We start from the raw sequence: 27,058 nt of genomic DNA, 5'->3' as shown, positions 1-27,058 counted from the left end.
CGCGCGCAGGTAGCGCCACGGCGCGACCGCTGCGCTCCTCGATGCCGGCAGTTTCGAGCGAGTCCTGCCGGTGAGCGTCCGCACGAGCATCCTGATCGGGGTTTCCATCCTCGATCGGTGGCGGATATCGTTGCATCGTTGCTTTGGCTCTCCTCTGTGGACGGACCGGTCAGGTGGTGGTGTCTGTCGAGCGTCTCGTTCGACCTCTGCGCATTTCCGCGTTCATCCGCTCGCGCGTGCGCGCGCGCGCGCACACGACTATGGTCAAAAGCAAAATCGGACGGAATTTGCGCGCCGTCGCCGCCGCCGCCGCCGCCGCCGCCGCCGCCACTGTTTTCTGCTATGTCCACGTAGTCGAGGAGTTATAACATTCCTTAAGCCAAGGTAAGATCACGTCGTCACGTACGACTCGGTGTCACGGTTAGGTGTGTGTACTTGTGTTTGAGTGCTGCTCATTCTGATATTACGTACCCTCGCGCACCCTCGCGTTGTTTTACGACACGATCGATCGAAAAAGTACGCTCTCGCGCGTGTTTTCGCGTAAATTTCGCACGGCGAGCCTATACTCGCCGTCGCGCATTCGCGCTGACCTTTTTTTCACATCGATATCCTGACAATTCGGGCAAGTTGCGCTCTTGATGCTTCATGCTTGATCACGCGAATATCAACACGTCGCTTCAAAGGACATTGAGGTGTACAAATGTTATATACAATCGTATTTGTGTAATTCGCGTTAATCTCGTAAATGTCGTGTCACATGAGTCAACTTGGATGACCATGAGAAACGAAAGATCCCCTTCGATCCCCTTTGTTCACAGAGAGATTTCCTGCCGTCCAATAAGCCACAAATTATTTACCTCCCATGGAGATTGGGAAACTTTCGATTGTGAGTGTGAGACTTGCGGCTCAAGTATCAGCCCAAATCGAAGAAACTTGATTCGTTTTATCATTGTATGTATAACTGTAAGACGGTGCGCGCTTCTCTCCTCTCGCCTGAAACGATCGACACACAGAACAAGAGACTTTTGCCGGAATTGACTGCTCTATGCTCTATGCTCTATGCTCTGTGCTCTGTGCGATTGCACTATTTGGAGTGCAGGAAGATTGCGAATTGCGCTAGATGCAAGGCTAGAGGATACGAAGGAGTCGGAGAACCGCGCGCGCGGTTCTTATTTCATGTAGCTGTTGTGTAACGGAACATTCTGAAGGTTGCCACTCGTTGTTGCGATCACCTTAAATTCCACTGTTCGTGTGTATCGTGTAAGAGAGAAAGGGAAAGAGGAGAGAGAGAGAGAGAGAGAGAGAGAGAGATGCGAACTACTGATTGTGAGATATCTCGAGGGATACACTTGGCAAAGAGCAGAAACGCTAAACGCGTTAATTGCTCTTATCCGTGAAGCGTCGTTGATTTTTTAACCGCGAGTTAAGCTCGAAAATAGCTCATGTACACTCAAACTTACTTACGAGACTGTGAGCGTAAAAAACGCGCATGTATCCGTATTCCTCGCGCGATCGAGGAGAAACGAGCAATTTGTTCCCCAGTCGCGTTTACATCGCGCACCGTCGCGCATCGTCGCGATCGTGCACCGAGAAAAGAAATGGTCAATCTCGCTGAAATGATATCGTTCTTTTTCGGCCTTAATCATATCTTCTGTCGTTCCAACAACATGAACGATGTCGACGTGTCGTACAAGATTATCATCTTCGCTATGTGTAACACTGCAGCAGCGCTTTTGCCACGAAATTGATCTTCTTGACTATAATTACTTCACTGTGCAATTATAGTATCGCAAGTACCAGACGCTTCTTTTCGCTCAGCGCGATTGAGACGTTCTAGATCGACAGCCGATATGCTCGATCGTTATATATTTCCCGTGGAATTGAGCAAGTAACGTTGAACCTTTCACCGTGGTGATGATCCGCGATGATCATGCGAACGGCCATGCCCGACGACGATACATCCATCGTGCGCCAGGTGTACGTAAACGTACACGGAATAAATTACGGCATTACGCGCTAACATTGCGCCAAACGCCACGCGCTTAGTGTTTATTGTATGTTGCATTCTTGAACACATCCGCACGATCCGGACGATTAAACGTCCTCAAGTCGATACTGTTACCACCCCATGAAGTATTGCCTTCGGTAAAATCGGTAAAAGTTTGCTGCTTGACACGTGCGAGACGATAATTTGACGATAATTTTGAGAGAAACTCGATATCGTCGAAACGAGATATCTCTTTGTTCAATAATATCTTTCGTTTTCTCCGGTGGCCTTCCCTCCCATCTCTCTAAATAATACAACAGTTGTTTGAGAAGTTTGATTGATAAAACTTGCGTGATGAACCGAGACACGTTTTATTCCTTGGACATGTAAAAATTTCCCGAGCAGCTCGGTAATCGGCGGCTACAGCAGACGTGTCGGATACAATCCGAATTGTTTACTAAACTGATAAAATGCAATCAATCGCGCGTTGCTTCGCGGCGAGTCTTCGACTTGCTTGCGCAAGTCTCTCTCGGTATGCGATCCGATGTGCGATGCGTTTTGAGCGACGGTCAATAGGTCAATTTTAGGTAACGCAAATTAACACACATCGGATACAGCACGGCACTTACATACGTGGCACTTACACACAGAGAGAATTCACCTATTTCGAGATAACGGTATAAGATCGTAAACGATGCGCGAGATACATTACAGTTATGCGGTGTGTGCCTGCTTTATTCCGCGGGAGATTAAACACGCCTCTTTTAACACTTTGACGGACAGAGTCAATATTAGGACGGAGATGCAATATTAGTAAGCGCTAAATACTATACGAGCAGGAGTACTCGTAGCGAGAATGATTGCGTTATTATCTCCACGCAATCTACACACACACACACACACATGTTCCGCGCGCGCGCGCACGGAGAATATCTCAAAACTTGATGTTAATGTAATTTGTACGGTGGTGCTACGGCCATTATTTTACAGAATTTTTGTGCCAACAGAAAATGAGCGTTAGCATACATTTAATACCACATCCAACGTGTCCACTTTCTCGTCCCTCGTGTTAAAACGCAAGGGCGCATGCAGGTGCAGGTACTTTTATGCATCTTCCACGCGCGGCAGTCGTAATTGCGCGCGCGCGCGCGCGCGTCTACACTCGTACCTCGTCATTTTCATACGTTGCACGAGGGGAGAGAGAGAGACGCAACCTGGTCTGGCGCGCGTGCACCGGCTCCTCGCCGGTACGATTCTCTATATAGTTCAAATGTATCATGCTGAAACGCGTAGAGATGCGAACGTGTTCGGCTAGGGTTAAATTGCAAACGCGTGTCTCCGCGCACATTCCAACGATCCTACGATCATTCCGTGGATCATTTGCGGGATTTTATCAGAGAGGAAGAGAAAGAGAGAGAGAGAGAGAAAAGGAGAGATCTCTCTTCTTATCGTTATTGCGTTATTCGTATAGGCGAATGTGTGTCAGAGACCGCTTGGTTCGAGGACACGCAACCTCCGCAGGCTATAGTTTTACTTTCTACGGGATGTCGTACGGGCGAAGAGTGAAAAAATGAAAGAAGGATACGGGAATTGAGGGAGGGGGCGAGAGAGAAGGAGAGGAGAGATTCGTCTCTCGCGACCCGAGATACTTATTACCGTATTGCCGTATACACGGCCGTATACACATACCGATTCCGTGGCGGTCTTTGAGGCTTCTCTCTCTCTCTCTCTCTCTCTCTCTCTCTCTCTCTCGTCTCAGCGTCGTCGCGCTGGTCGTCGGTTCCTCGAGTCGGGCCGGGATATTCGTGTCGATGTCATGACGCTTACGTAATCTCACATCATCTGTACTAATCATAATCTAGAAAAAAGAGAAACAAAACAAAACAAAACTGCGATACGTTGAGAGCTCGCTCGCTCGCTCGCGTGCGCGCGCGCGCGCGGTCTCATTATAACGTACCCACCATTGTAACGTATACGTATAATCGATGGGATGCCATCGACGGTAGCTGTTGTCCCTCGTTCGCAAGGACAATGGACATCTGCTTCCCTGACGCGCATAACGCGCCGCTTCCCAAAAGGCACACGGCAGGGCAGGTTCCCATAGCCGGCCGGAGAGTCAGGTGTGCGTAGGTTCACCGCGCGGAGGTGAAGAAAGAGAGTACAAGGGCTAAATAACCCTGCGCGCCTCGCCCTGCCTCGCTCCGCCTCGCCCTGCGCGGCGCGCACGGTAGTGGTGTACCGTATTTTTCCCTTTCTCGCGCGGGCTTTTGCGCGGTGACTGTAATAACCGAACGTAGGCACGATCAGCGACGAGACTCGCCGTTCGGAGGACACACAGGTCCCCTTTATTTTACAACCTCTTCATATTATCGCTGCGAAAAATTATTTCTCACACACACACACACACACACACACACCCGCCAGAGAGGCAGAGAATTGAACGTTGGCAACTTATTTGGTGGCCGTATTTGGTGGTATTGGCGCGCGCGTTTACGTTGGAAAATGAAGAGGGCCCTGTCTCGTGTCCAAGCCAAGTCCAAATTAGGACTTGGTCCTGGCACCAAGTCGAGTATCAACAGTTTCGGCTGTTGCCCAACGCGAGGCGATGCGTGTAAAATTCGTGCGCGTGAAGTTCGATCCGGCCGGTGAAAGCCGGTAAGTAAGATAAATTGTCGACCGACCCGATCAAATTCCGACTTCGCGCGATCTCGGCGAAATGAAAACGTCTCGCGTGCGTGTTTTTCTCCCGCGATCGGGAGATTAGCAGCTTCTTTCCTTTTCATCTCGGTGAAATCTATCGCGCGTTGCGAACAGGTAATCTCAATCGTTCAACGTTGCGTCTTTATCGATCGGCAAGAAGCTGAAATTGCGCATCGAGGAAGAATCGCCGTGAAAAGTAATGAGGAAAAGAAAAGTAATGAGGTGGGAGGAAGAGGAGGAGGCGCGCGGGTTCGTTGTCCGATTACCTACCTGCGCTTCTTCTCCGTGATGCATTTTGCTTGTTCTTCTTTTTTTTCTTTTTTTGCTTTTTTTTTCCGGAAACAGAACGCACACACACACACACACACACACACATACGCACGCATGGATGCGCATACGCATCGACCGATCTTTTCGTCGTGGACTCGTCGACGTGGCTGACGTCATCGCACGACAAACCTTTCAAGGAAGTCCCGTCTCACGAAGCGCCTCCCTCACCTTGCTCCCTCCCACTTGCTCCTCTCCTTTCCTCTTGGCTCTTCTCACGCGAACGGGATGCAAACGGTAAAAAATCACCGAATGCCGCGCGGTTCGCCGCATTCGGTGATGACAGCCCCGTGTGAGAGAGCCTTCTTTATATTTCGTAAACCTCCCTCATCCGTATCCGCGGTATTTACGACAGGAAAGACCGCGTCTGTCTACTCGTCTGTCATACGCATCCACACATTCTGTAACTCGACTGTATCGCTATCGCCGTCCACGATGCCTGGCCGTATCTTCGCGCGGGCCACATTATCGTTTGACAATTTCACTTGCAGCACCTCACTCACGTGTCACACGATGCGTCTCTTCAAGCGTCACATGTCCGACCCGAGCCCGCAGCTAGTCTCGGCGGTGGCTATTTCCCAAGACGCCGATACTGCGTCGGACAATATCGTCGAAGATAACGGGAAGTCGATGAAAAAATCCAAGCCGAACACGATAGATCACGGATCGGAGGTTGTTTCTCCGGTCAAGGAGGATGCTGACGCGCTGACTGAATCGTCGGACTCCTCCGCTCGTATTCGCAAAGGTAGGAACGCCAACGGCGACGGTTGCATCGGTGATGTTACAACACAATAATAACAACAACAACAACAACAACAACAACAACAACGACGACGACATTGTAATATCATCGCAGTGTCGCCTCGTAACTAGTATCATACTTGACTTTGTCTGTCTGCCTGCCTGCCTGGCCTGCCTGCCATAATGCCTCACTCAAATAGCATTGAGCCTCAAACTACTGTCTAACATGTTTAAAATCGTCAAAAGGCTTCTCAACATGGGGACGAAAGATGGGTCGGCGATGGGACCAGATAAAGAGATCGGACAGCTCCGAATTGCTGCCGGTGTCGCGTCAACGACGACGATGGAGCCCGCATTGGAAGAGTCACGACGAGATCCCGAGCGAGAGAGAAAGCGTAAGTCAATTAGCTATCGTCGTTAATTCAATCTCTCACACACACACACACACACACACACACACACGCAATACTAACGCAATACTAGTCGCGTAGCAAATGCCGCAGTTAATAAGACGTCTATAAGACGGAGAAATGTTTCATTCCCCGAGCAATCGACGATTTCAGGTCGCTAACAGCGAATGCCCGAAGCCAAAGAGAATCCACCGGATGGAGTCGCTGAGAAACTTCTTCAAGAGCGCCACCGGCGATCATTTCCATTTCCATCAGTCGAAGAGTTCCGTCGTGAAAACCGCGACGATACAAGAGGAGGAGGTCGTTCTTCAACCCCTGATGGAAAAAGCTCTGAGCGAAGGTACCGTTACGACGGTCTACTCCAAGAATCACGATAATTACGAATGCGCGCATATCGATCGAGAAGCGGCGTTTCTCCGTGAGAAAAAGACGCAGTTGAGTTCATCAACACGCGACATCGAGGGCCTTCGGGGGAAGAAACGGTTGTTGGATTAACTACCACACGGTCTACGCGGAGATACCAAAGACGCAGCGGGACGACACGTTCGCTCTGAGAGAGACTCTGAGGAGGAGGAAGAGGAGCGTTCACACGGACGCGGACGCTCCGGTGTTCGCGGAGGACGTCCAGAAGACGCGAATATTCAACTTTCAGCTCGCGAGCATCTCACGTGGAGCGAACGGCAAGGAAACGCCGAAGGAAACCCCGCCCCCCCGGCTCGTCCCGTCAACTCGCGCGTCCAGCAGCGCGCTGAACGGCCTGGAGGACTTTCTGAGCAACCTACGACTGGGTTGCGACGAAAGCGGCTACGACTCGGATAGCACACGAGCAGGCGCGGACTCGCCGGACAGTGAGAAATCGGCGATACATGTACCTCCGGCGATACTGTCGGACGATTACCATGGCGTCGATTTGTCGTTGGCGGACCTGAGCACGCTGCAAACAGACGCGAGCGTGCCGCCCATGACGGGCACGTGTGTCCGGTCGAGAATCGAGAAAGTCGACAAACGCGACGACGCGACGACGACGAGCAACAACGGTGTTTCCTTCAACGAGTCAAGCGGAAACCAATCGACCGCCAATCGAACGTCGGAGGTGGACGGTGACGACGACACGGACAGTTGCGACGAGGATACTTTCGCCGATTTGGTGGAGTATCAGCCAGCAGACACTTTGCTGGCGAGACACTACAGCAAGGAGCAGACGAGAACGGCTCCTCGTCTTTGCGATCCGTCGAGTTCGACTCCGAGCGCGGCAGAGACTCGCGGTCCATCCGCTTGCTCGCCTCGCGGCGACACCTCCGACGACGACGACGACGACGACGACGGCGACGACGACGACGGCGACGGCGACGGCGGCGGCGGCGGCGTCGACGTGCCGTGTCGTGACAAGTCAAGGGCGAGCGTCGTTGAAGCTCTCACGAGCGAGAGGAGGCTCGGCGCAACGGTGGAGAATCGCGTCGTCAGCGTGCCTTACGCGGTCAAGTTGCAGGCTCTTTCGCTGAAGGACAAGAGATCCAAGAGCCGCAAGTGCGCCAGTCCGAGTGTACAGCGTCTTCTGGTGCACGCGGAATCTCTGTGCCAGGACAGTCCGCCAGCTAGCAAAATATGTCCTCCGTCCGCAACTCCGTCAAGCGGCTCGCCACGTTGTTACAACCCCAAGAGATTGCACTCCAGCCTGGAGTCGGAGGACAACGCGTCGCCGGAAGTGACGAGGAGCGTCGCGAAGAAACTGTCGACGACCAGCAGCGTCGACAAGCAGCAGTCGGCGACGACAGCATCCTCAGCGACGAAGAATCTGGTGCGACGTGAGCTCCGAACGATGAAGCTCACGGTTAATCGCGCAACGGGCCTCGGCATCTCCGTGGAACGATGCGAAGCGGCCAGACCGTACTACGTGATCGCCAAGATGGATCCGGACGGCGAGGCTGCCAGGTCAAGACAGTTCCGCGTCGGCGACGAGATTGTCCGCGTCTGCGGACGAAGGATACGCGGTATGTCGATGGCGGAGGCGCGCAACGCCGTACGCAGCTGCCTCGGCAACGTGGAGCTGCAGATCGCGCGCGAGCCGAGCGTCGCCTTTGGCGCCGACGAGATCGGCGACACTTGGGGCGACGCGTCCGTGCGATTGCGAGGACAGGACTTTGACGAGGCGTGGATCTCGAAGAACATCCGAGCAACAGCACCCCGCGAGGATCATCCTGCGACGATCGCGTCCGACCGCCGCGACGCTACCGCGACGAGGCGCGAGGACGACTCGTCGGAGACTCGTCCTCGGACGAGTCCTCCCCAAAAAGTCACGGGGATGAAGAAGTTTCAGATCGTGAGGAAGCGTAGCGATACGCTGCCCGTTCGACGTGCATCCAACTTGTCGTTGTCGGTGGACCTGCTGACGGTTGTGCTGCAGAAGGGCGCGCAGAAGAAATTGGGCTTCACGATCGTCGGCGGTGTGGACAGCAACAAAGGGCGCATGGGCATCTTCGTGAAAGACATCATAGCTGACGGACAGGCTGCGGAAGAAGGTATAATAAGGGTGACCGTCTCTCTCTCTCTCTCTCTCTCTCTCTCTCTCTCTCTCTCTCTCTCTCTCTCTCTCTCTCTCTCTCTCTCTCGCTCTCTCTCGCTCTCTCGCTCTCGTGTACGGCGGTCAGTCACAAAACTGAGCCACTAAGCAGCAGTAAGGGGGCACACGCGTTGCTTACGCCGTTTCTTACGCTCGTTCGTTGAATGTTGAAGGTACTCTGAGAGCGGGCGACCAGATTTTAGCCATCAACGGCTCCTCCTTGAGCGGATTGACGCACGCCAAGGCACTGCAGATGTTCAAGAGCGTAAAAGCCGGGAGCATGGCGCTCCGCATCGCCCGAAGGGATCATACGCACAAACGGTTGTCGTTACACTAGCGTCGCATAACACTACTTAATCACTACTAACACATACGACGGTTAGTGTGTCTCGCTTCGCTCTACTAACGATCGTGACAACAGCGAGTGCCGCTGGGTGCTCCTGACTTGCTTTCGCAGCGACCTTTAATTAACCAATGACTATCATCAGTTAATCGAGAGATCGAGACCTTGCGTTTTAACGAGAAGGCGAATCTATGTTGCAGATACGTGACACAGTCGAAGTCTTACGATTGCCTGGACAAATTGACGACATCCACCGACGGGTGAAACCACCATCCGCCATCCGCCATCGGGGTTATTATCCGGGTATATTGTCGGGTCTAATTTCTCCCTCGAGACTCCCTTTACGAAACGCGACTTTTTCACCTGTTGCAGACTCCAGCACATTATGTTCGTTTATATGAGAGAGAGAGAGAGAGAGAGAGAGAGAGAGAGAGAGAGAGAGAGAGAGAGAGAGAGAGGTCCGCATTTTGATCGCCAATGAACTTTATGTTCTACTACTGTTCGTTCGTTCTGTCCCTCTCGCATTCCGGCTCGTGTCTTCCGATTCTGCGCTTTCTATTCTGCAGAGGTACACGCGAGTCACAATTGAAATGCACTTGACCGCGATCCGCGATCGGTCGATCGACCGATTTTTCTATTATTCGCGATCACATTTTTTTCTCGGTAGATAATTTTCATGAGTAAGTGATACTTTACGTTGCCTGATTCGCCTCTGCTGTGACATTGAGAAAGGGACAGTCGAAACGAACGATCGTATTCGTATAATCGAGTCGTATTCGCGTATCAAAGGATATCGAGACATATTCTCTCTCCCTGTTCAAACTCTAACGAGATAAAGGTCCAACCGCTAGTTAGCGATATAGAGACATATTACTACGCAGCCTTACAACCATGTCCTTGTTAGATGAAAGTACGCTAACAACTCGGAATATGGTTCAACCACCATCGTGAGATTTAACATATGTTTTTGCTCGAAAACGTATTCTTGTATAAATCCTGCGCGACCTGCGCGAGGGAAGAAACACGCGAAACTGACAATCGTTAATTTTTCATCCGAGAGCACGTAACGTCGTCGGCCGTATTTAACGTTAATGCATTAATTATTAGTATTAATCTAATCTCTTATTAAGCTCTCTCTCTCTTTCTCTCTCTCTGTTTTTTTTTTTTCTTCCTTTTTAAGAGACTGACATTAGGGACGTCTACCTACAAAAAAATGCTGTGATATCGATTATAGTCTCACCAGCTGATATTATTAGAAAACCGTGTTAATTTAATAATGATGAACGTGATTCCTTTTTCCTTTTTTGTTGAATAAAACTATATACTTTGCGAGCTGCTGCCTCCTTTTAGTTTACCACAGATTAGCGAAATTCGAATTTACGACGATCTTCAGATTTCCTCATCGTCTCACCGCACCGAATCGATGATCGATCGTGCGCGATCAAGAAGACGGAGAAGAGTTGAAGTCTCTCACAAAGAACTCTTTTGAACTCTCTCAGGTTAATCCTTCGGCTATTCTTTCAGCGATAAGAATGCCGTGAAATAAGACATGCCCGTTCGTATCACCTGGATCGCAATGTGAAGAGACACACACACACACATACACACACACACAGAGAGGGGAAACACGTAAGTTGCGAATTTTATACAGTAAGTGTATATAGCAAGTCGATTTCTCTAAATGTACGGGTTCTTGTACTCACCGTAGCGGCGATCGTCATCGACAACGGATACAAATTACCCGCTGTCAATTTGCACGGTACGATGCTTCGGTAAAGAGTAATGATTAACAATGATTTTAATCTCGGTGAGAACCTGTACCACTCTGCGGCGTACCTGCAAGAATTTGTCGACAGATTTGCATCTCACATCGTTTTCTCCCGTCATCACATGACACACACATGCGCGTCTATATGAAATATATTATTTAGGAATATAAAATAATTGTATTACGCTCGATGGAATATGTTTTGACTTTCGTCCATTAATTTTTGACCGGAGTAACATACGATCATCAGTTGCAGCAACGCCCCCATAATTATGAACGTGAACCTAATCATTTCTTCCAGCTGGTCCAACACATAGACGATCTGCAATACATCAGAAACATCATACATCCACGTCGTCTGAAATATAATAACGTTTTGGTGATATATATATATATATATATATATATATATATATACCTATACGCGATAATTCGTCACAACGATACTCGTATTCGCGATGCGATGATACGCACGGAATCGCAAGTAACACGCACGTCATTAGATTTGTGCCTTCGGGTTACGGGTATACACGGGTGGTGCAAACAAGTGCTCAAGACGAGTCACTTGGCACCATCCGAGTAGAAAGAAGACTCGGTCGATTAATTAGATCGCGGGATAATAAAGCACGCCTCGATGCCGACTTACTCGAATGCCGACGAGACTGAAAGTCGCTCCGATCAGCAGGGAAAAACTAATCGCGACGATTCGATGCGTGTCGTTCAGTATATCGACATACCTAGATGAGGACAAGAAAAATTTCGTAAACTTTGCGGAACATGTCATACATATTATACGTATTACACGGAGACGGAGCTTTCTCACAGCTTCAGATCTTACACTCGAGATTGTCTCGAGTTAATTTTCACTATGCGTCGTCATCTTCCTCTTTTGAGGTTTCGATCTTTGTTTCATTCATACCGCTTGTAAAATTACTCCGCGAGAGAGTCACTCACTCCAGAGCAAGTTGATGCTTCTTCAGACACACAATGTATTCCTGATATATCATTCGCTCGTTCAACGACTCAAATTTGGCATCTACGTCGACCACTACGTAAGACAACGATGATACTTTGACTCGATCGTCTATGGCTTTCACGCACGACGAAACATTTTCAATTTGCTGGCTGCAAGTGCAACAATGTCACCAGGACACGAAGGACGCAAAGGATCAGAGGAGGTACAGGCGAGAGGAGGACAGCGTTATTCACACGCAACTTACCCAATCATGTGAAAGAGGCCGCAAGCGTGTGCGGTGCATGCCATATGCATGGTGTCGGCAGCCACCATGATGCTGATACCCACTATGATCATAATGCTGGTGTAAGAGAAGATCGGCGCAAAGTACTCGTCCTTGTCGACGCCGAATTCGGCGTAGATCGCGAGTTGTCGCGGACGCGACTCGTTGCGAGGTAACAAAATGTCGAGCAACGACGGTGTTAGGGTTGGTATTGTTATAAACATCGACATCATACAGTATATAATTACTAGAAATTTATGAGTGTTATAAATTAGCGATGAGCCAGCGCAATGATTTTCAATGATAATTCAACAGGCAGAAAGCGCCCGTGTGTGTCTCGTCCGTTCGTACGATATATTCTAGATCTTTCTTCCTCCTCGCTCATCATGCATACTCACTCGCGTAATATTTGGTAAATTTCTGCGATATGTCCGAGTAGTCTCTCAGGACTCGTGTTTCTAGATCGCTCGTGAGCGTGTTCCAATGGTGCTCCATGATCTCGTACATACGACGAAACTGATTGCGACAACGAGAAACGGGAAAACGGCCGGCGAAAAGACGTAGCGTGTGGCGTGCGTGCGTGCGAGAAAAACGTAGCTCGAGTATGATTAAAGTAGCAGAAACAAGCGACGTGTGTGCGAAATGAGACCAACCTTGTCGCGGTTCCAAAGCTGATTCAGTAACTTGATGAGAAAAGCAAAAGTTATGACCATCTGATAACAGCTCTCGAAGACTATCTTGCCGCTGCTTCTGTGCTCGTATAGCGTCAGTATCTGCGGATAAACTACATCCGTAATCCCGCCTGCCATCCCCGTCGTGTCGGCGTAACTCGCTCGGATTACGAAGCCGAGCGACGAGCATTACCTCGAACGGCAAGTAACTTATTTCGAGCGCGAAACAGAAGATCGGTAAGAAACATTTACCGAGCTTACTCTGAAACGGCCAACAGCCTAAGCACGACAGAAATATTCGATTGGTATTGTATTCCCGAAGTACGTGCACCAGCATGCTTCCTTCTTTCCTGTAATCCGCTCGTCGAGCGGATCCTCGACTGGACGGAAATGACACACGTCGGATGAATGACGTCGCGTCGCGCCGCGCCGCGTTCGCCACGGGCGAACAACGACATTATGCGACCGCGAAATTGCAGGGTGTCAAAGCGATATCGGCAGTCTCGGAAACTAAGCAGCTAGTTATCCTGTCCGTTCATAATGTAACTCGTCGCATATCGTTCTATTCGCAGTGACGTTTGTCTCTAACTTTGGGTATGGTGCATAACGATACATTGCGTGAGAGAGAGGGAGAGAGAGAGAGAGAGAGAGAGAGAGAGAGAGAGAGAGGGAGAGAGACAGAGACAGAGACAGAGACACAGAGAGAGAGAGAGAGAGAGAGAGAGAGAGAGAGAGAGAGAGAGAGACATTCGCGAGTCGGAATAAAGTCGGAAATATGGGGATAATGATGAGAAATATGAAAGAGCGCACGTCCTGTGCCCTGTGTCCTGTGCTCGCTCCCTTTCGTCCTTTCGCCGGGCGTAGCGTTCCCCTGCATTTTCCTGTCAGAAAAGATGTGAACCCCAACGTGAAAGTCATCGGCAAAGTGTTCGCGGTCGAGTTGGACTGTTCTCGTTGTTGTTGGATGACGCATTTCTCGATATTCATGAATAATCCTACACGTTACGTTTCGCGGATAAACGCGCCGCCGCTATCCTTCTTGATGAGACAATCCTCGATAGTCCCTGCATATTTATTTATAAGAGAGAGAGAGAGAGAGAGAGTTGCGTCGTGTGGCCGCTCGTTATTGCTCGATCGTCTCAGCAGCGGACACGAGCCAAGATGTCCCTTCACGGAGATTGGCGCGCGATTGGCTGTGTCTCCGCCGCGTCTTCGAGAATGGCCGCCGCGATCAGCCACGCTGGTAGTGAAAGGTAAGCCTTAAAAGATGAGCCTTCTATCTAACAGTCGTACCGGTACACGAGCCCAACGGTATTCGCACCACCCGGCGCCGGCAGACAAGATATGCCATACCTTCGACCCTCCGCTTTTTCTTTTTGCGCAAGAGTGACCGAGATGTGACGATGATAGATATCGTTGATGTTTTAACGCGGAAGAAAGAATTAAATAATGTTTTGACGGAAGATCCGCCCTCTAGACGGAGAATTGAGTGAGTTCGGCCTTACACTTGCATTTCAGAAATATCTCGCGGCATCGCGGCTCGATCGTCGATTGAGTTGAGTGGTACATTGCTAGTCATAGCTGATGTCTGGAATGGGGTAGGTCTCTCATGTGTATACGTGAACACGCGAGCCCAGCGGAACGACGGGATGGGAAGGATTCCCTCATTTCACAGCTCTAACCGCGGCCGGTAGTGCTCGCGACGACGATCGCGGATCGCGCCTCTGTATAAGAATCCTTGAAAAGCTAAAGCTCGAGCTTAAAGGCCAAAGCGAGGAAGGCATACGCCAAAATCGCGGGAGACGCGATGTGGACGTCGCTGCGTTCGCTGCGGAACGGCAAGGCGGCGCGATACCGGGAAATCAGGTATACACGCACATCAGGCGATCGAGCTTATAATTATAATCACAATCGTATAATTGTGTCGGTTGGACGGAATCGATCAATCTTTGAGTGACAAGAATGCCGTGAAGTAAGACACGCCCGTTCGCACCACCTTAAAAGCAGAGCACAAACGCGCGTTTGAAAAATTTGAGGAAAGAAATCATTTCTCTACTGCGTCTCGCCCCGGCTATTGTTTACTCACCCCGGCATAAGTCGTCATTGACAACGGCAGCATTTTACCTGCGGTTAAACTGCACGGCACAACGCTCCTGTAAAGAGTTACGATCATTAGGGACTTGAGCCTCGGCGAGAAAGTGTACCATTCCGCCGCATATCTGTGGAAATAAGTTTTAGAATTAATGCTCGCGCTGGCAGAGATGCGTTTTCGCGAGCGAATGCGTTTTTTTCTTGCACTTCAAACTTCAAATACATCGCAATACTTTATCGTGCTGAAGGATCGATGGAAAAAAAAAAAAAGACACAGTAGCAGTATCAATCAATATGGGAAAGTAAGATAGATAAATAACGGATTAATGTTGATTATCGTGGTGAAAGGACGATCCAAACGACAAATATGCATTCGTCAACGTTGATCAACAAGCGAAAAATTGCATCGCAAGTGCTGCACAAAGATACGCGCGGGTGCTTTGTAACAAACATACGTAAAGATTAAACTTGCAAAAGTACATCGAATCTTTCTTTGAATCATATTTCTCTGATCAACAACAACGGCGAAACGGCACATGTGTACTGTTCACTCTCGAGTGAAGTGCCAATGAAATCGTCTGCAGTCCGACAGACTTTCGCAAGCTCTTAACAAGTATAATTGAAAATATGAGGCAATCACACGTTACGTTCTGTGAAACACATTCTGACTCTCGTCCATTAATTTCTGACCGGAGTAACACATGACCATCAGTTGCAGCAACGCTCCCATGACTATGCACGTAAATCTAAACATCTCCTTCATCTGATTTAACTCGTAGACGATCTATAATATATGAAAAATCTCTCTCTCTCTCTCTCTCTCTCTCTCTCTCTCTCTCTCTCTGCATCTCTCCGCATTATCCGAGATGGAGACGATTTCGAACAAATTAACGCGATAATAAGCCACGCCAGCAAGAACGCTAGTTAGTTAGATGAAAAGTGCTTTCTCTTTTTTCTCACACTTTTTCCAATCTCTGATGATCTGATCTTGTCAGTTGATATCGAGAGATATCACACATCCCCGCTGACGGCTTCACCCTTTTCTCTCCTATAACTCTTGCTACGCTTATACATACACATACACTAGTCTATAGTATTCAGTCAGTTCATCGATGCTGATTATGCTTACTCGAACTCCAATCAGACTCAGGGTTGCACCGATCAGCAACAGGAAGAATACCGCGACCGTCTGATGCGTCGAATTCAATATGTTGACAAACCTAGGAATGTCACGATGACTGGAACAATAGTCTCGATCGTTTCGATTAATTAATGTGCAAACATATGTCTCGCGATAGACGCGAGTAAGTGATCAAAACACATCATCACAAGTCACTCAGCCACTGTGAGACGACAGAACTTACTCTAACGCGTGCTGGTACTTTCTCAAACAGTCGACATATCTGTCGTATATCGCACGCTCGTTGGACAATCCGAGTTCCGTTGCGTTGACGTTGCGTTGACGGCAGCAGCCGCAGCATTTGCTCTCGTCCGCCGCTTTCAGTATGTTCTCGATTTTCTCGCTGCATACGCAGGATATACGATTCGATCCTTATCACGGTATTTTCCCCCAAACGGCTCGGAATATCGTTACTGCACACCCTACTACTCACCCTACGATGAAGAAGAGACCGCACGCGTGAGTGGTGCAGGTGAAGTGCATCGTGTCCACTCCCACCATGATGCTGACGCCTACGACGATGATCGCGGTGGTGTAGCAAAAGATCGGCGTGAAGTATTCGCTCGTGTCTACGCGAAATTCAACGTCGATCGCTAAGATTCGCGGACGCGATTCGTTGAGCGGTAACACAATGTCCAGGAACACCGGTATCAACGGGATTACCACAAACATCGACATCAGAATGTACATCATAGCTGAAATTTCGTCCGGAAAGGGTCAACGCGCAATTCGCATCGCGATCCGTACTCATCACTCGCGAAATTTACTCACTCGCGTAAAAGATCGTGAATTTTCGCGACACCGTCGAGTACTCCTTTAGAATTCGGATCTCCGAGTCATCCGTAAATACATCCCAATGCGCGTTCATGGCTTCGTATAAATGTTGAAACTGATGTCGTCACAACACAATGTCTGTATCAATGAGAGAATCTCGCCGGGATAGCCAGGATCACAAGGAAAGAAAAAACGAGAGAGAGAGAGAGAGAGAGAGAGAGAGAGGGGGGGAACAAGGATGATACACACTCTGGAATTGTTCAACTAAAGTTCATCTGACGAGAAATTCAGACGAGAAAAGTTCACAAGTGTGTGTGAAGAATTCGAATGAGAATTTTTTTTTGGTAAAATTCATATCTCTTCAACGGAATGTCAAGTTTTTTATATTTCGTTAGATCTACCGTTTACATGGTTACATACGGCGCCGACTCACCTTGTCGCGATTCCAGATCTCATTCCACAGCCTCACGAGGAAAGCGGTCGTGATGACCAATTGGTAGCAACTTTCAAATATCATTTGTGCGTCGTCGCGATGATCGTAAAACATCAGGATCTGAGCACAACGTTAATCGGTGTGAGTCGAGTCGGCGGGTATAGTTGGCGCACTCGCGAACATCAACGCGAACATTACCTCGAACGGATAGTAACTCATTTCGAGCAAGAGACAAAAGATCGGTAACAAGGACCTCGCCAGCTTGCTCTGGAACGGCCAGAGACCCAAGCGCGACAAAAGTATCCTGTTGATATTGTATTCCCGAAGCACATGCGCCAGCATAATGTCCCCGATTCTGCTCGACAACGGTTGCGACAACGAACGGTGAGATGCAAACGCAAATGCTAAAGACACGAGCCCCGATCCGCCCCGATCCTCCGCGCTAGCGTGTCCCGAACTAGGAATATCCAACCCGGATATCCAAGCATAGCAGATAGTCAGAATCACAAAATTACAGTATGTCAGAAATCGTCGCTCGTTGTTATTCCGTAGCGAGACATTTCGTCTCCACCAAATTGATACCACCATTGTTATATTCTTCTTCCCCGTTATCGCGCGCAATTTGCAGGCACTTTTTGTTGCACTTTTTCTCCCGAATATGTACTTACGCCTTGACGTGCAACACGATAAAAACACGTGCCTCGTTACGTACGCGTACGCGCGATATGATACGAAGGGTGAGGGGACAAACATCCTGCGCCTTACCGCTACACGCCGTCACTTTATTGATTACGTTGCATTCTCTTTTCTTTTCTTTCTTTCTTTCTACTACATTCGTGCAGTTTTTCTCAGCTATCGTGAGAGACCGTTTGTCAATCTGAGCGCCAGTGTGCGATCCGCTTTCAGATCAGATGTTCCTGGTGCCAAGACAGGAGTCCGACCGGAGAGTTCACCTCGAGTTGATATCATCGATTGATCACGCGACGTGTAGCGTACGTTTAAATATCGACGCAAATGATGTGACAAAAAACAAAGAGAGAGAGAGAGAGAGAGAGAGAGGGAGAAAGGACGGCGCACTACAAATTCAAAGTCGCCTATTTTTTTAACGACAAGAAAGTCATAAAGTAGGACGCTGCCGTTCGTACTACCTTGAATCAAGACAAACATATCAAATTTGCCGTTGTCCAGCGGCCTGTCTCTTCCCTTTGCACTTACCGCGGCGTAGGTCGTCATCGACAGTGGTATCATCTTGCCCGCCGTTAAACCGCAAGGTACGATGCCACGGTGAACAGTGATGATTAGCAGCGATTTCAGTCTCGGTGAGAATCTGTACCATTCCGCGGCGTATCTAAAAGTACAAGTGATAAGCTGACCGAAATTTCGCAAAATTCTCACGTTAAAGGCTCAAAAGATCCGAAACGAATGAACCTGGTCAGTTACGAGTACAATCTCTATAGCACATTCCGCGCGCACTTTTAATCATTTTCACGCGTAAAATTGTATCGCCAGGATATCGCCTTGATATTTCGGTATCGCAATTTCCAAAAGGAAATACTTCCATTGTAATACTTGGATAAATTTCCTTGGTATTTTTTCTCCTTTTTCCGAGACACCGTCGAAAAGAACTCAAGTTTGAAGAGAGAAATTCGAGTGAAATTCCTCTCGGTATCGGAATAAACGAGACAGAATTCTTCTTACGCTCGATGAACCACTTCCTGGCTCTCGTCCATCAGTTTTTGACCGCAGTAACATACAATCAGGAGCTGTATCAGCATCGTCACGATTATGAAGCTGTATCTCACCGTGTCCTTCGTTTGGTCTAATATGTAAACTATCTGCAAGACGTTAAAATCACAGACGTCACAGGTGTCATTCGGTGTATATATCTTTACAATTAATACAATTAATACTTACTCGAACTCCAACCACACTTATAGTCGCACCGTTCAACAATAACAAAACCAACGAGATCATTTGATACGCCGAATTGAACGTGTTGATGAACCTACGGACAAACGAGTTACGCGTGAGTATAGTCGCGGAACGCATTCGGTCGGTCGGAGCTTTGAGTTTTGTTTTTTCCTTTTTCCTTTTTTTTTTTCTTTTTTCTTTCCTTTTGCCGAAGCTTTTGTCTACTTTGCGCTTCTATTTTGCTGCTTACTCCAGGGCCAGCTGATGCTTTTTCAAGCATTCAATGTATCTCTTGTATAAAGCTCGTTCGTTCGGCACATCAAACTTGGCTAGATGATCGCGTTCGTCGTTTAGCCGCGGTGTCATCTCTTCAAGTTGCCTGCTGGAAAGTCAGGCAGGCACTTGTAACAGTAACTTAACGGACGCTCAGAGACGCGACATTCAATTACCGGCACACGCGTGTACGTACTTGATGATCGTGAGTAGACTGCAAGCGTGAACGATGAAGGCAACGTACATGCTATCGATACTGACCATACTGATCACACCTAATCCGACAACGCCGATATGATAGCAAAAGATCGGTACGTAGTACTTGTCTTGATCCAGTAGCCGTACCTTTATGAGGACCGCGAACACTCGCGAACGTGACTCGTTGAGAGGTTGCACGATATCCAGAATGATTGGTATCAATGGCGCCGATAGAAACAGCATCGCCATAAAGCACAATAACGCTGCGAAATTATTTTTCTTAATATATATACACGTTTTTTTTCAGCCTATTATTTCAGCCTAGGGGCTTCGCCCCTCCCCCGCGCATAAATCCTCCCCGAATAAATCCTAACCTAACCAAACTTGTTGCATCTTTATATGAAAAAATTTCCTTAAAACCCACGCAACGCCAACAAATTGTATGCAGATACAATAAGTTAAATTGGATTAGGTGATAGATCTTAAGACTCTCAACTTGTTCAACAATGTCCAAAAATATATAAAGATGCAATAAGCTAGATTAGGTTAGTCGGATTTGTTTGGGGAGGGGGCGAAGCCCCTCTCCCTATTTATAAAATCCTCTATTTATAAAATTTCATTTGTCTATAGCTCTCTAAAGTGGATCCCATAAACGGGAGTTTTACTAAACAGGAGAATTTTTTAATAAACAATCAGTGACATACGAAGAAAAGAAATCCTTGAAAAATTGCATACTGTAATTACAGTGTGACACACAGTGGATGCATGTATAGGAAATCAAAACATTACACTACACTATATAACACGTATGTATTGTATATATTACACGCTCCTTCAATGTATATCCGATGATGAAGACTTATCTCCTTCTTACTCCTTCAAACTGTTTCAAAAAATTACGTTACATTCGTACAACTTTTTTGTTAATAACTTTTTAATAAACAATGAGCGACGGCTGAAACCTTTTGATCGTGACTCAGGAGGGTCTCCTTGACAATATATCTAACAGACAAGGTCATCGGAGGAGGAGGAGGAGGAGGAGGGAGGAACCCTCTAAAAAGGGTTTTACCGAATTTACTTAGCTCTACTTACTCAGTGAACTTGGCGGTTATACTCACTTGAGTAAAATATTGTAAATTTTCGCGATACGATGGTGTAGTCTTTGAGAACTTGGACTTCCGACTCGCTCGTCAATATATTCCAATGGTCATTTATAGCCTCGTACAAGTGTCGAATCTAACCGTAATGACACAACGACGACATACGAAAAAAGATTACGACTCGTCGATGTCTAAACGAAATTGTAACTCGCGGAGATAATAAAGCGCATTGAGACCGCAAACGAGCATCGTTCTCTCTCTCTCTCTCTCTCTCTCTCTCTCGTGGGCTCACCTTGTCGCGGTTCCAAATCTCATTGACTATCTTGCTGATGAAGACGGTTAATAAGACGCATTGATAGCAGCTCTCGCAAAGCACTTGCGCGTCGCGCCAGTGTTCGTGCAACATCATTATCTAAACACCATTCATAGCATAGTAACATTACATAACGATTGAAAGATCGGATTAAAATACGCAAAAGCTATTGAAAATCGGCGTCTCGGTTACCTCGATCGGGAAGTAACAGATTTCGATCATGAGAGCGCAGAACGGCAACAAGCATCTCGCGACTTTACACTGAAACGGCCAAATACCCAGCCACGACAAGAGCATTCTGTTGATATTATACTGTCGCAGCACATGTGCCAGCATAATCGCTGCCGGTTCGACTGTTGGACAATGGTTATGATGCAAACGACGCTAAAGACACGAGCCATCCCGCCTCGACCCTCCACGCGCGCGCGCGCGCGCGTCTCGAACGATAGCCAGAATTGCAAAATTATAGTATGTCAGAGGAGGGATCCTCTCGCTCGTTGTCCCTACTCCGTAGCGAGACAATTTCGATTCAAAACTGATTCACCCACTGTCGTTCTCCTTTCCCCGTTGTCGCGTGCAATTTGCAAGCATTTGTCGCATACTTTCTTATCCGAATAATATGTACTTACGCCTTGACGTGCGACACGATACGAAAAATACGTGCCTCGTACGCGCGATATGATACGAAGGGTGAGGGGACAAACATCCTGCGCCTTACCGCTACACGCCGTCACTTTATTGATTACGTTGCATTCTCTTTTCTTTTCTTTCTTTCTTTCTACTACATTCGTGCAGTTTTTCTCAGCTATCGTGAGAGACCGTTTGTCAACATGAGCGCCAGTGTGCGATCGGCTTTCAGATCAGATGTTCCTGGTGCCAAGACAGGAGTCCGACCGGAGAGTTCACCTCAGTTGATATCATCGATTGATCACGCGACGTGTAGCGTACCTTTAAATATCGACGCAAATGATGTGACAAAAACAAAGAGAGAGAGAGAGAGAGGGAGAAAGGACGGCGCACTACAAATTCAAAGTCGCCTATTTTTTTAACGACAAGAAAGTCATAAAGTAGGACGCTGCCGTTCGTACTACTTTGAATCAAGACAAACATATTAAATTTGCCGTTGTCCAGCGGCCTGTCTCTTCCCTTTGCACTTGCCGCGGCGTAGGTCGTCATCGACAGTGGTATCATCTTGCCCGCCGTTAAACCGCAAGGTACGATGCCACGGTGAACAGTGATGATTAGCAGCGATTTCAGTCTCGGTGAGAATCTGTACCATTCCGCGGCGTATCAAAAGTACAAGTGATAAGCTGACCGAAATTTCGCAAAATTCTCACTTTAAAAGTTCAAAAGATCCGAAACGAATGAACCTGGTCAGTTGCAATCTCTATAGCACTTTCCGTGCGCACTTTTAGTCACATTTTCACGCGTAAAATTGTATTCTATGATATTGCCTCAGTATTTCGGTATTGCAATTTCCAAAAGGAAATGTAATACTTGATAAATTTTCGTATTTCTTTTTCTTTTTCCAAGACATCATCGTTTTCTCGGAAAGAACTCAAGTTTGAACAATTGGAAAATTTCGATTCGATAACAGAACAAATGAGAGAGAATTCTTCTTCCTGGCTCTCGTCCATCAGTTTTTGTCCTTGGAATAACATACGGAATAATCAGGAGCTGTGCCAGCATCGTCACGATTATAAAGCTGAATCTCACCCTCGTATCCCTCGTTTGGTCTAATATGTGAACTATCTGCAAGACGTTAAAATCACAGACGTCACAGGTGTCATTCGGTGTATATATTTTTACAATTGATACAATTAATACTTACTCGAACTCCAACCACACTTATAGTCGCACCGTTCGACAATAACAACAAAGACCAGCGCGATCATTTGATACGCCGAATTGAACATGTTGATGTGAACCTACGGGCAAACGAGTTACGCGTGAAAATAATCGCGGAACGCATTCGGCCGGCCAGAGCTTTGTTTTTTTGTTTTTTTTCCCCCCCTTTCTTTTTCCCTTTCTGTTCTCTTTGGCATGGTGGCACTTTGCGCTTTGGACTCTGCTTACCTACCAGGGCGAGCTGATGCTTTTTCAAGCATCCAATGCATCTGTTGTATGAAGCTCGTTCGTTCGGCGTATCAAATTTAGCTGGTTAGGATGATCGCGTTCGTTGATCGTCTCGTTGTCGTTTAGCCGCGATGTCATCCCCCCGAGTTGTCTACTGCAAAATCAGGTACTCGCGAGAGTTGACGGCTCAGAGACGCGACATTTAATTACCGACACACACGTGTACGTACTTGATGATTGTGAATAGCAGGCCCGCAGGCGCGAGCGGTGAAGGAAACGTATATATATACTGACCGTCGATACTGACGATGCTGATCGCGCCTAATCCGATGACGCCGATGATGTGCGATAGCAAAGAATCGGAACGTAGAACTAGTAGTCCTGGTCCAGCAGCCGTATCTTTGTAACGACCGCGAACATTCGCGGACGTGATTCATTGAGAGATCGTACGATATCCAGAATGATTGCTATTAATAAATGGCGCCGATGGAAACAGCATCGCCATAAAGCTGCACGATAATTGCGCCGCGAAATTATTTTTCAAGTATATACACGTTTTTTCTTACGTAATATTGCGCGGATTGCATCGTTAGATTGACAAATGTCAATGTTTAATCGATGAGGTCGCAGATGAGGTCGCAAGTTTCGTAATATTCGATGTATTTGACAATTCTGTACTTTTTTTAATCCATGCAGCAATATATGCTGCTCTCGAGACTTGATTTGAAAAACGAATGGGATATGTGCCTGAGAGATCTAAACTTTTAGATATATTTGAAATTATCGAGATGAATACAAGGTCACGAGGATTCATACGATTATCCCTCTTTGCGTATATCTCCGTCGAAATCGACCGTCGGACCGATGCTTTCTTATTCCTACTCGTGTAAGCGGCAGAATTTACTTGGTTACACTTACTCAGCGCACTTGCTGATACTCGTACACTCACTTGAGTACAATATCGTAAATTTTCGTCGCGACGCGACGGTATAGTCTCTGAGAACTCGGACTTCCGACTCGCTCGTGAATATAATCCAATCGGTCGTACAATTATGGCCTCGTACAGTAGTGTCGAATCTGAGCATAACGACACGACGACGACATAAAAGAGAAAAAGAGATTACGATTCGTCGCGTCGCGTCGCATCGAAACGAAATTATCTCACGGACGGAGGTAATAAAGCATTACAAAGCATTGAGACACCGAGCGCCGGTGGATTTTCCGGCGGGCTCACCTTCCAAATCGCGGTTCCAAATCTCGTATTGACTATCTTGCCGACGAAGATGGTCAGCAGGACCATCGCATTGATATAGCAGCTCTCTCTCTCTCTCGCAAAGCGCTTGCGCGTCGCGCCAGTGATCGTACAACATCAAAATACCTGAACACACGATCCATGCCAATATCCGATTAAAAGTTGAAGAATCGAATTGAAATACGAATTGCAAAACTGTTGAAAATCGGCGCGTGTTACCTCGATCGGGGGAGATAACAGATATCGATCGCGAGGGAACGGCGGCAACAAGCATCTCGCGACTTTACACTGAGAAACGGCCAAAGAGACCCAGCCGCGACAAGAGAGCATCCTGTTGATATTGTATTCTCGATGAACGTGCACCAACGCAGCAACCGATCGTAATTGTAATCGTAATCGTAATCGCTGTCCACTTGTGTGACGGACGGATGCGACGAAAATGCAACGCGCGCGCGCGCGCTCGTAACGGAGCGGATCGCTCTCGTGCCGATTGACTGCGATGGATAACTGCACGAGCACGAAATTACGAGATGTATATCTTGACGAAGAATCGTTAGGGTGCTACGACCGATACGACGATACGACAATCTCGACGTAGCGATCTCATTGTGGGAAATAAACCGGCACTGATGTCGACTCGACGCCAAAAGTACAGGCTTCGGAATATTCCGCTTCGAATACTCCGCACACAAAGTTTACGCGGTGGGCACCTGTAGCATTATGAACTTGACTGCTACCGTTCGTACCGACGTGAGTCGCTTGAGTTTGGATCGAAACGCAAACAGGAAACAGGATGGGAACCCCTCGTCTGCTCTCTGCTGTCTTTGCAGCCCCATTTGCAGTCTCTCGGTCGAATTAATTCAGCCCCTTGTCATTTTCAGCGCCAGTTGCTTCTTCGCGTTTTCCGGCCGCGGAGTCTTGGAAACGCTGGAAACAAAATCACGGAGAGCACAGCTACGACCCGGACATTTTTCCATTTTTTATGATGCCTCTTTTATGAAACGTCTCGAAACGACGTTTCTTCCCCGCCCGAGAGGAATTCGCGATCACACGACATTTTCCTGGCGAGTTCCCGCACCGACTCGGGACAGGGAGAGCTCGACGCACGTGCGTCGATTGATCTGCGACCGGTGTGCGAGATTCAAATAAGTTGGTTAAGAGCACGCGCGATTAAATATAAGAAGAAATATTTCGTATGTACGAAGCATTGTGTGTAAAATCTATCGCGCGATTACGGATTTCGCGGGATCCGGATGCGCGGAACGCGAAAATCCAAGGTAAGTCCCATTGCGCGTATATTACAACAACGAGGCGAAGAGTGAACGAGCGAAAAATTCTCCGCGCAGAATACAGAGGAAAAGCGTATTGTGTTCCTATAGAGATCGAAACGAACAACACCCGCTGGAACAGGAACAAGGTGAGTAAGCGTGACATAAACTGTGATGGTGCTGATTGAATGACAAAAGTTGCAAAATACCATCAATCGCGGCCTCGCAAAAGGCCGCGCTTTATTTTGCACAGCTATATACCGTCTTGTTGTGCCACGTAAGAGTTCTGTTTGACAAAGTCATCGCTACCATCGTTATCAGAGGAGACAATATCTGATCTGTATCTGTGTTAGAGAAAGGAACATTTTGCGACAAATCCACGGAAGACTTAGATTATCGAATAAAGAAAATTGTGGAAACGACAGAGAAAGAGAGAGAGAGAGAGAGAGAGAGAGAGAGAGAGGAGGGGAGAGAGGGAGGGAGGGGGAGGGAGGGAGGGGGAGAGAGAGAGAGAGAGAGAGAGAGAGAGAGAGAGAGAGAGAGAGAGAGAGAGAGAGAGAGAAGACTGTGAAAAGTCCCGTGTCTTATTATTTTATGCAGCATTATTAGAAATCCAGCGAGAGCCGGATTTCAAGATAATAATTATTGATTTAATTTTGCAATTGGCAACCGGCAATCAATCTAGCGTGGAGAAATGTTATTTGTAAGAGTTATTATACGATGATGAATCGATCGATCCAACGCGGCGAGAACGTCCATCGTCGATATGACCTTGCCAGAGACTGTTTCAAAATTCCTGAGAGGAGCGTATATTCGTAAAAGTGAAATCCACGTCGACACGGGCAACAGCGAATCTCTTCTGTCGGTGCTGTATATTGGTCAATGGGGCACCGATATATTCGCACAGCAGGTCGCGCGCCATGTTCCTCCGGAACTCATCAACTCAGTGATCGAGTGAAATGTTTCGACGAGATTTGCGTGTCGTGGAATTTTACACTCGTCGATTATCGCGCCTCGACGTAATTCACTTTGCCGTGATCCGCGCGTATGTATTAGCTTCCGGGACTATATCAGTCTAATATCCTCGGATGGAAACTTTACACAAGTTTCCTACGCGTTAAGTAACAATTTCTCAAAATTGCACAAGCGAACAGGATACGAGCGTTAAACGTGTTAAATGTGTGCGTCGGGAGAGGGGGGACGAATAAGCACAAATAAATAAATAAATAAATAAATAAATAAATAAATAAATAAATAAGTAAATAAGTAAATAAATAAATAAATAAACAAATATCCTTGCTACGGATCTTCGTATGTTACGTACATACTTGTCTACGTTGCTTTTTGCACGTCTACGCGCGTCGTGGATCGTGCGATTGTCCAAAATTTTACTTTTTAATAATCCTTAACATATATGTATACACCAGGAGTATATGGCCCGTGT

At 47.6% G+C, this 27,058-nt stretch overlaps 4 protein-coding genes and 1 long non-coding RNA gene across 6 annotated transcripts; 1 reads left to right on the top strand and 4 right to left on the bottom strand.

Annotated features, from left to right (window-relative positions):
* The first annotated feature begins 61 nt into the window (after window positions 1-61).
* On the top strand, window positions 62-9,487 carry LOC105187485 (uncharacterized). Its single transcript, XM_011148299.3, is given in 7 exon segments — window positions 62-384; window positions 5,506-5,759; window positions 6,002-6,150; window positions 6,319-6,668; window positions 6,670-8,684; window positions 8,899-9,046; window positions 9,269-9,487. Coding segments are annotated over 6 exon segments (2,958 nt in total). The 5' UTR covers window positions 62-384; window positions 5,506-5,527; the 3' UTR covers window positions 9,333-9,487.
* Window positions 9,488-10,223: 736 nt separating this feature from the next.
* Window positions 10,224-13,168, bottom strand: LOC105187501 (odorant receptor 85f). Its single transcript, XM_025299171.1, is given in 8 exon segments — window positions 10,224-10,904; window positions 11,022-11,158; window positions 11,483-11,573; window positions 11,791-11,961; window positions 12,057-12,321; window positions 12,473-12,693; window positions 12,696-12,847; window positions 12,939-13,168. Coding segments are annotated over 8 exon segments (1,374 nt in total). The 5' UTR covers window positions 13,083-13,168; the 3' UTR covers window positions 10,224-10,711.
* Window positions 13,169-14,663: 1,495 nt separating this feature from the next.
* LOC109504236 (odorant receptor 63a-like) lies at window positions 14,664-17,606 on the bottom strand. The gene is made up of 9 exons (XM_019843306.2): window positions 17,422-17,606; window positions 17,224-17,343; window positions 16,788-16,905; window positions 16,450-16,711; window positions 16,201-16,359; window positions 15,966-16,056; window positions 15,484-15,620; window positions 14,832-14,964; window positions 14,664-14,741 (listed from the first exon to the last, which is right to left on the bottom strand). The coding sequence occupies exons 1-9, from the start codon at window positions 17,563-17,565 to the stop codon at window positions 14,688-14,690; spliced, it is 1,218 nt and encodes a 405-aa protein (XP_019698865.2). The 5' UTR covers window positions 17,566-17,606; the 3' UTR covers window positions 14,664-14,687.
* Window positions 17,607-17,948: 342 nt separating this feature from the next.
* Window positions 17,949-19,930, bottom strand: LOC109504234 (odorant receptor 63a-like). Of its 2 annotated transcripts, XM_019843307.2 has the most exons (6): window positions 19,604-19,930; window positions 19,385-19,516; window positions 19,138-19,228; window positions 18,922-19,058; window positions 18,439-18,571; window positions 18,282-18,371 (listed from the first exon to the last, which is right to left on the bottom strand). In XM_019843307.2, the coding sequence occupies exons 1-6, from the start codon at window positions 19,852-19,854 to the stop codon at window positions 18,318-18,320; spliced, it is 798 nt and encodes a 265-aa protein (XP_019698866.2). In that variant the 5' UTR covers window positions 19,855-19,930; the 3' UTR covers window positions 18,282-18,317. The 2 variants fall into 2 exon arrangements, with proteins under 2 accessions (XP_025154954.1, XP_019698866.2); XM_025299169.1 differs by having other exon boundaries at window positions 17,949-18,571.
* A 2,634-nt stretch (window positions 19,931-22,564) lies between these two features.
* LOC112588627 (uncharacterized) lies at window positions 22,565-25,476 on the bottom strand. Its single transcript, XR_003112965.1, has 3 exons — window positions 23,095-25,476; window positions 22,850-22,946; window positions 22,565-22,770 (listed from the first exon to the last, which is right to left on the bottom strand). It is a non-coding gene; the product is annotated as an uncharacterized LOC112588627 (long non-coding RNA).
* Window positions 25,477-27,058: the final 1,582 nt, after the last annotated feature.

This window comes from Harpegnathos saltator, unplaced genomic scaffold (genome assembly GCF_003227715.2).
Source record: "Harpegnathos saltator strain DR-91 unplaced genomic scaffold, Hsal_v8.6 scaffold254, whole genome shotgun sequence".
Lineage (NCBI taxonomy): Eukaryota > Metazoa > Arthropoda > Insecta > Hymenoptera > Formicidae > Harpegnathos > Harpegnathos saltator.
Note: the sequence above shows the minus strand (reverse complement) of the source record. Positions and strands in the feature narration are given on the sequence as shown.

Bases quoted from the DNA above. Each gene is read 5' to 3' on its own strand.
- LOC109504234 (XM_025299169.1), bottom strand. From the start codon at position 19,854: ATGGCGATGCTGTTTCTATCGGCGCCATTGATACCAATCATTCTGGAT. The intron at 19,517-19,603 runs GTACGTACACGC...CTGACTTTCCAG, and splicing joins AGTCTACTCACGATCATCAA to CAGGCAACTTGAAGAGATGA. The intron at 19,229-19,384 runs GTAAGCAGCAAA...GTTTGTCCGTAG, and splicing joins AAGCATCAGCTGGCCCTGGA to GTTCATCAACACGTTCAATT.
- LOC109504236 (XM_019843306.2), bottom strand. From the start codon at position 17,565: ATGCTGGCGCATGTGCTTCGGGAATACAATATCAACAGGATACTTTTG. The intron at 16,360-16,449 runs GTGAGTAGTAGG...CTGCGTATGCAG, and splicing joins GGTCTCTTCTTCATCGTAGG to CGAGAAAATCGAGAACATAC. The intron at 16,057-16,200 runs GTAAGTTCTGTC...TGACATTCCTAG, and splicing joins AAGTACCAGCACGCGTTAGA to GTTTGTCAACATATTGAATT.